This window comes from Nanorana parkeri, unplaced genomic scaffold (assembly GCF_000935625.1).
Source record: "Nanorana parkeri isolate BGI_ZX_2015 unplaced genomic scaffold, ASM93562v1 scaffold1380, whole genome shotgun sequence".
In the NCBI taxonomy this organism is placed as follows: Eukaryota; Metazoa; Chordata; class Amphibia; order Anura; family Dicroglossidae; genus Nanorana; species Nanorana parkeri.
Window position 1 is genome coordinate 397,743 of NW_017307648.1, and position 9,005 is coordinate 406,747.

Here is a 9,005-nt window from a genome sequence, read left to right on the forward strand (position 1 = left end):
GTTTTTCTTTTGCCGGCATCTTTGCTGGTGTGTTTTTTTTTCTTTTCTTTAAAGTATCTAAATAATTTTTTTTTATTTTCCTATTGTCTTACATTTTAAAATCATTTTTCAACTTTTTTTCTGTTTCTTTTATTCATTTCACTTATTTTCTAGGCTGTTCGGTACCTCGGAGGTACCGAGCAGAATAGCCGAGCCGAATGGCGCATTCAGCTATTCTCTTACCGCCGTTCGGCCCCTATGAGAATAGGGGGGAACGGCAGTGAGAGAGCTGCCGGAGATGCGGCTCAGCCAATCCAGATGTTGGATCGGCTGAGTCGAACTCCTTCTGCACTTCGGCTCAGCCGAACATGCAGAGCGTGTTCGCCTAACTGAAGGCAGCCGATGTACAGCTGATTTTATTGGATGTAAAGCTGAAATCAGCCGTACAAGCTAGAAATGAATAGCTGAACAGCGTTTGGCTCACTTCACTTCGGCTGGGTTATTCACTCGGGTGCCTTCAGTAGCTTCGTGAATAGCCCTGTAAATGTTACAATACAAAATCACGTATGCTCTCTTTTCTCGATGGATCATGGATCAGACGAGCTGTATCACTGACACTTTATTTCTTGTTCTCTTGTTGCATGAAAGTGGCAAATAAAAGGACACTTCAAGCAGATCTACCAGCACAGAGATATGTCCTCTCTCTCACTCGGCAACTTGACACAGCCGTCCTCTCTTGACAATACCACCAAAATTATAGCGGTGACCACCTTGGTCCTGATTGTCCTATTCTTCGTCATGTTCTTCCTATGGGGGGCCATCATAATCCACGTCTACTTCACCACATCGCGCCTACGAGAAACAGCCCGCTATCTGCTTTTTATTCACATGCTGTTCAATGATGCCTTGTATCTTCTCATCTCGTTTTTTATATTTCTTTCTGCTCTTTATAATGTTTACATGTTATTGCCAGTATGCTTCGCCATTACTACCTTCACGTCTTCCTCGTTTCGGGTCACACCCTACAACTTGGCCATTATGTCGGTAGAGCGGTATATCGCCATCTGTTTCCCTCTAAGACATGGGGAAACTTGCAGCGTCCGCTGGTGTAATTGTATGATTGTAATCATGTGGGCTCTGGGTTTGGTTCCTGCAGCTGTTGACTTTATCTGTATGAACTTCTACGTCGACACAAGTTTTTATTCCCTCAATATAAAATGCAACTGGATCACTTTTTTGAAAAGTGACGTACAAAGCACCATAAGATCACTGGTCCAAATCGTCAGCTTCACCATGGTGGGGCTCATAATCTTGTACACCTATGTTAAGGTCATGCTGGTCGTACGAAACATACAAAGCACCGACAAGTCTTCCGCTGTCAAGGCCGGGAAAACGGTCCTGCTCCACGCCTTTCAGCTGTTCTTGTGCATGATGTCGTTCTCCTCCATCTTCACAGACCTGTACCTGAGGAACAATTATTCATTTATACCAATACTCAATTACTTCTTCTTCACCTGTATCCCCAGATTTATCAGCCCCCTGATCTATGGGATAAGGGATGAGGTTTTCCGTAAATATATACAAAGTTTATTCACGTTTGTTTGTTTAAAGGGACAAGTTTCCAGTAAATAAAGTCATACTACTATGGGCAATATCAGTAATGATGTATTTTATTTGTTGATCCTGCCAGTAAACCCTTTATTCTCTTCCTTTAACAGGGTAGCCTCGCTGTTCATTCTTCAGTGAAATTGCACTTCAGTGTTGCCTCCCTGTGGACATAGTAGTCTAATGTGAAAAGAAAAACAATAACTGCTGTGTCAATGCTAGTTGCAGGCTACGCCACACATATCATTTGTTATTTTGCCCATAGTACCACTTTAAAGATCTTGCATCTTTTTCTTTTATATATGTAAATAAAATGTATATGTAATACAAGGTATTTTCATGACACTGGATTACTTAGTTACTAGGCATGAGGTTTGGGTTTACCATGGGTTTGGGATGAACCTTGCCCACATAACTAACATGGGATTTCCGCATAGCAACCATAATGCACTGCCGAGCCTTAAAACTTAGGTCAGTTGCCTTAGAGGGGCCAATAAGGTGGTGTTTGGCTAAACCAGCCCCCTCACCATGTGGGTTACCAGCAGCCATATTGATAAGGAGCGGTAACTGTTAAAGGGTAAGCATATGCTGATAAACTACATAGAGATAAGTGTTGGTCTTGTTTGCAATGGCAGATCTTTTAGAGTAGATGAAGAGTTATACTAAATACTACTTTGGGTACCATGGAGGGAGGTTACGGACCTGCAGGCTGCATACAAGTGATCTTAGTGACATCGCCGAGATCACTTGTAAACGAACCAGGCGTCGGGAGATTCCACATGCCTGCCGCCCCTCTGCTCCCTGCCGCCCTGAGGGCGGGCCTTGGTTGCCTTGTCGCAAATCTGGCCTTGTGTGTAAGTAGCAAAATTATGTATATCTTGGAAAATTTGTAGGGAGGGAGGGAAGACTTTTGTTATATCTGAATTCTGCTGATGTCCTGTAGCCTCTTTACAGCCTATTGCTGTCCACATACACTACAGTGATAACAGGCTTCATGCGTTTTTTCTCACAGTATATTTCCTAGTTTTTGCTGGCTGCAATTGTTTTTTCACAGGCCTTATTTTTAAAGCAGACCTTCCTTGGAAGGTCCGCTCTATTGAGAGTCCACCACCCCCAAAGTCAAATATCATGCTGAGGCAATTTAAAAACAAAAGGTTTTGCATGGGGCATGGCTAACCATCAGCATGGCTGGCTGCTTCTGAGTGAGTTCTGCTCGCAGAGTCTTTGAATCTTCATCCATCCTGTCAGTCTACTACTCTCCAGACCCAAAAAACAGCTTTTTGTGATCAGCACAGCCTGCATGACCGGCATGAGTAAACGCCAGTAGCGTGCTGTCACTGACCGGCTGAAAGAGTTTGCAAGGATGCGGTGCCAAAATAGAGGCTGAAGCTCTCCTTATCCCAACGACGAGCCCCACAATACCCAGGGGCCAGACAAGCCTGCGATAGGGGATGCACAACCAGCTTCTAAACTCTTTCTGTAACAGGTAAGGCACGATGATGATGGAGTCAAGAGCCTCATTTTCACCCTGGCATGGTGTTGGATGTGGGGTCTGCAGGGGGGGTGGGGCTTATCAGAATCTGGGCTCACAGATATTTTCCAACCCCCAAGATAATGAGTTTGGGATACATAATAACCCTTGTAACTTAATGAAAAAAAAGACAGAGAACATAAGCACACTCCACTGAAAAGTTTTTTTAATAAAACAAAATTGTCCCACGTTGTAAATCCAACAGCAATCACATTGTTGAGTGATGTAGATCCATCATCAATCAACATGATAGATGCCCCAATGATTCTCTCCCTTCGGACTTCTATCATACATGACATTTCCCTGACACTTCAGGAATGTAAACAGCAGTTCCGGGGAAACTGGTTGACATCATTGACTATATATGGAGTCCCATTTTGTTGCACTTCTGACGAATAAACTCCACAGTGCGATCGGGGTTGGGTGAAATTAGGGTGCTTTAATATGAACTGCAATAGAATGGAGGACACTCATCACTGAGGGAACAAGTGTGTAACTGACAGGAAGTTCCCTCAGAAACAAGTAACTAATTTCCCTTTCCACTTACAGTGCAGCAGGTGCTCTGGTAAATGTGTCCTCTCTCTACAAACAGGATTTTAGCTTGGAGTGTTACTGTGTCCTCTCTGTAAAAACAGGAGTTTAGCTTAGAGTGTCAATGTGTTCTCACTAAGAGAACCTTAACATGTTATTAGAATTATATTTTGGGGGGTGTCTAAGTTTACATTCTTTACACCTGCAATGTGAAACAAGCCCACAGGAGGAAAGTCATTCACTTAGTTGGCATTAGTTATACTGCCACTAAATAAATTAGTTCCAGGTAAAGCAACCGAAGGTTCAAGGGGTAAACTGGCTAATTCTGCGCATTTATTTAATGTTTGTCAAACCTCAAACAGCCCGGGTAGGGCCACACCCACTGTAGACCCCCAACCCAAAGCTGTTCCCTACTATTGGTCCCATGTTTGGGAATGATAAGATAAAAAACATTCTGGACTCAATTATGTACTTGAAACTGAACTATGGGCGAACACAAAAATATAAATTCAATATATTTCTCAGAGGCTATAAACCCACTTTGTGCACCAAATGCCTTTATTACTCTGTAAAAGTAGTGGTGACCCATCATCACTGCATTGCACATAGCCGGTGCAGAGAGAAAAGCTTTGGAAAGGGCCCAGCAGGCCCCAACCACTACAGGCTGCCTGCAGAAAACCACACGAGGGGGCGGAGACAAGACCAATCACCCTGCACAAGGATGGAGAACAGCAGTGACCGATCTTTATTACAGGAACCTCCTACACAAAGGCAAAGTATCATGGTGGATTACTTCATAGTTCAGCTTTACCAGGAGGTATCTCTGATCACTGCCACTTCCCTTACACTTTACATTCCACTCTGTCAACCTTAGGCCAAAGTGGAAATACATCCCTTTTGGCTGGGATTGATAGGCCCTAATGATCATATCCATGGTAAGCTTAAAAGAGAACTATGGGGTAATTGTTTTTCCCCATAGTTCTCTTTAGGGTCATGGAAGGACATATACTAACCTCCTCCCGTGACCCAAAACTCAGCATATTGCGAGCTATTGCCCACGATATACTGAGAGTGCCGCAGGCGGGACGGATCCCAACAATACTGTCGAGATCCACCCAGCTGCGTGACTGACAGCTGGCTCTGACTCCATTAAAAAAGCCCTAAGCCATAAAAACCCAGCAGGGGATCTATTTGTTCCCCACTCTATCCAAAACTTGAGAAACAGGTTTTAGCTCTACACAGATGAAGTTTCTATAAAGATCTTTTCCTTTTTAGTAGAAAGGTATAATAATGGCTGAATTGCAATATTTAGTCAGATGTCGTGTGTTAGTGTTCAGTGAGCAATGATCATGAAGGCTCCCTATAGACTCCCGGCTTTGCCTAAGTGCCGTCTCTTGCAGCTCAGAGCTCCCCTGCACATCTTGATGTAAGATTGTTTATCTCCCTTTACAGGATTCATTATCACATGATCAGTGTGGAAGTAATTGCCTTAATGAGACGAGAAGTCGGTGTTAGCAGTCCATCGGGTGAAACAAGCTTTGGCTCTAGTAAGGTTAAAGGTGGATTCAGCTGCCGGGTCCCTCGTGTTTCCTAGTTGCTTTTCAAGCGTGGCAGAGTATAATAAAAAATAGTACGTATGATATAAACACATAAATATATCTATATACTATAAAATATATGAATATTATTTATTTGAAGTAGGGGTGTAACTATGAATCATTGGGCCCTATAACCAGGGCCGGATTTACTCTCTCTGCTGCCCCAAGGCCAGGTTCCTCAATGCACCCCCCAACCTGCCAATCCCCCCCTCCCCATGGAGAATGGCAGACCTGCAGGCTGCATACAAGTGATCTCGGAGAAATCACTGAGATCACTTGTACAAAACAAGCGGCGGCTTCCCCGCTGTACATTTAGCTCTGCTTGACCAAAGTAAATGGCTAAATGTAGAACACAACTACCCGCCCAGCACCCAGAACTGCATGTCCCGGGCATTGGGACATAGGAATCACACACCCCTGCTGCCCCTCTACTCCCTGCTGCCCCAAGGCCGGGCCTTGGTTGGCCTTGTGAGAAATCTGGCCCTGCCTATAGCAAAAATTTGATGAGGCCCTTAGGATAACTCTTACTGTAGCAGCTTACTGGAGACACTCTGGGATCTGGGACTGCATTAAGCTGGCTATAATGTCATGAATAGCCAGGATCAGGAAACCAAAAGAGCTAGATAGAAAATGTTCGGGTGAACAGTGACAGCAGCCAATTATCATACCCTCTATGCCCGAATATACTAAAATGACATTCGAGCATACATATTTTGTTTTCAGAATACGCCGGCGGCCATATTGTCCGCCAGCGTGTTCTGCGCATGCCCGCCGCCATCTTAGAGGTGTAGCGTGTGATGTCACATGACGGTGGTGTCACACGCTGAACAAGCAGTGGCCATATCAGCCACCGGCGCGTTCTGCGCAATGGCCGCGCCATTTTGGAGTAGATCTTGGTATACACCGAGATATGGCCACCGCTCGTTCTGCGGTCTGAGTGTGCGGTTTCGGAGGCTCGTTGCCTCCGAATCCGAAACAATATAAAAATGTGTTTCCTTTGACAAAACGAATTAAAACGTTTTTCCTTTTCACTTGTTTCGTCTGAAAACGATTTTTTTTTGTTCTGCAGATATCTAATTATCATTCCTACATTCCTTATATCTAATAAGTGACAACAACAATGCTTGATTTCTATTTAAAAATGAAAGACTGTTGTCACTTATTAGATATAGACTATATAGAGCCAGTGTGGTCAGTTATAGTGCTGGGAAGATATTAATACTTCTTCCTCCTCTAATATGGAACGGCATATTCGAAGAAAGAGCTGTTCTTAGATGTGTAGCCCAGGGTTGCCACCTGTCCAGGATTCACCCGGACAGTCCGGGTTTTGAATGATGTGTCCGGGTTTCATGGCAGCAGAAATCCGGACACACGATGTCAGGCAGACAGGGGCAACCAAAGTTAAGATAGGGGCTATTGGCCCCCCACTGAAAATAGTCTCAACTGTGATATTTACATATGAATGGGTGGCGCTATTTACATATGCATAAGCCACAACTAATTTTCCCCATGTCAGCGCATTGCTTGAGTGTGTTCGGGTTTCCCTTGAAGAAAAGGTGGCAACCCTAGTGTAGCCCCCATCACCTTTTGTGAGGTGGCTACTAAAAATGTAGGGCCAGGGCTGTAGTCAGTCTGGCTGGATTATACTTGGCATTTATCTCTTTAATTCCAGGTGTTCTGTCATTGGTTGTACCTACCAATAGTGTGGGACAGCCAATGAGGGACACTGTGAGTGGGTGTGCAGTTGAACAGCCAATCACTGGGTTTCTCTCAACCAGTGTTGCATGCTGGGATAATGCTTATATATTCGAGGGACTTGGCATGTGCTCACTCCTGTGCCAGCCATGGATTAGTCATGGCTAGGCTGGAGGGTGGGGAAGCTGGAGTGCGGGAAGTGTTCTACTAGGCTTCAGTGATGAAGGAGGCCTCTGATGTTAGAGGAGGTGAACCAGGGAAGCTGATGGCTGCTGAAGGTACCCGGAACACAGTGGACCTCAGGAGCAAGTTTGGTGTCTCTCCTACGGAGGACATGTGCTCATGCCTGCTCATTTGTTACAAACAGATCTATACTGAGATGCTAAAAAGGGTCTGGTGAGTCTGGAGTCTATGTCTGTACTATCCTGGATGTCTAGCACCCCTATACCCTCTCTCCCCCAGTGAAGATGTTAATAAAAGTTATTCAGCATTTTACTTCTGGAGTGGACATCAGCTTTGTGGGCACTAGAAGAGGGCGGTTAATTGCTAATGGGGCAACTGAAGACCAAATCCCCTAGACAACTATTGATGACCCAGGTTATTCTGGCAGCTCCTTCGGGGGTCAGTGCCACAGATGCATCACTGTCTTAACTACAAACTAAACTACACAAACCTTAGTAAATATACTTTCCATTAGGCCTCATTAAATGGTCTGTGTATATTTAATATTATCCACCACAAGCTCTTGTACCTTTATTCCAATCGGAGCTGATACTATAAAAACAATTTGAAACTGTATAAAACCAGATGTATCAAAAACAGATGATCGGCAGATAATAAACAGATGTCTATTACTTTCTGTTCCGTCGGTAGATCTATGGAACTTCTGTTGTAGTCTCTCTCCCCTCTTCCTGCAATCTGCCTGCACTCTCTCTCGATAGCGGTGTTGTACACCCTCCAGGTGTGTTTTGATGGCAACCCCGGAGTGTCCAGCCAAAGAAAAAGGGGGAAGACCACAGAAGAAAGACAAATCTAAATCTAAGTGCAAAATAGCAAGATCCTTTATTTGAATTAAAAATTGATTGCACTCAATCGGTCTTTTACTGAATTTTTCACATTATTATTACCTTTTAACAATATTGTCTTGCAAAAAGTTGAGGTTTTCTTCTATTGTGACCAGTGATAGTTTTTTTTTTTAAAAGGTAGTTTTAGGCAAGGCGCCGATCAGGATGATGGCAGACTTGTGCCAGTGGTGCCAGGCTCTGGCCCTGGGTGAAGTGGACAACAAACCTCTGCAGCCACCTACTGTGACCTGTGGGTCGCTGGTCTTAGATGAACAGGGCCATGTGATCACCCCCACACAGGTTCAACCTATGAGCATTTCATGGGAAGGAATGGACATATTGTACATTCTTGTGATGATAGACCCAGGCGCACCCAGCAGGAAAAAATCCATAATTCAGGTAAGGGCAGCGCTTTCTCTATGTAAACAGGAAAGGGAATGACATCAGCAGTGATTGTGTCCTGTCTGATTATGTTGGCTCAGGCTGATCGAATGGAAGTGGTCTCCATCATTATGTCTGCTTGGGGTATGAGCAGAAAGAACCACTGAAATGTGATGAGTGACTTCTGACCCGCTATGGAAAACACCAAAGACGTTTTAGGGTGTCTACCTTCCACAAGAAGTTTGGCCTGGGAGCCAGGGCCGGATTTCCCACAAGGCCAACCAAGGCCAGGCCTCGGGGCAACAGGGAGTAGAGGGGCAGTAGGGGTGTGGAATTCCTATCTCCCGACGCCTGGGACATGTAGTTTCGGGCGCCGGGCGGGTAGTTGATTTCTACATCTACCCCTGCTTTGGGCAAGCAGGGCTAAATATACAGCTGGGGAAGCCGCCGCTTGTTTTGTACAAGTGATCTCGGTCAGGGCCATCTTTAATATTATTGGGCCCTGGGCAAGATTTTGCTAAAGGTCCCCCACCACCCTCCCACCTCCATCACCTGCCCCCCCCACATTCTGACCCAGACCCCCATAACTACCTACATTACCTTCCCCCCAAAAAGAAACTA

At 44.8% G+C, this 9,005-nt stretch overlaps 1 protein-coding gene and 1 pseudogene across 1 annotated transcript; both read left to right on the forward strand.

Moving 5' to 3' along the window:
- Positions 1-672: 672 nt before the first annotated feature.
- LOC108798005 (olfactory receptor 1496-like) lies at positions 673-1,611 on the forward strand. Its single transcript, XM_018569700.1, has one exon. It carries the CDS (start codon positions 673-675, stop codon positions 1,609-1,611), a length of 939 nt encoding a protein of 312 aa, XP_018425202.1.
- Positions 1,612-8,168: 6,557 nt separating this feature from the next.
- Positions 8,169-9,005, forward strand: part of LOC108798006 — a 1,200-nt pseudogene continuing 363 nt past the window's right edge.

Coding starts and splice junctions, on each gene's coding strand:
- LOC108798005 (XM_018569700.1), top strand. CDS start 673: ATGTCCTCTCTCTCACTCGGCAACTTGACACAGCCGTCCTCTCTTGAC.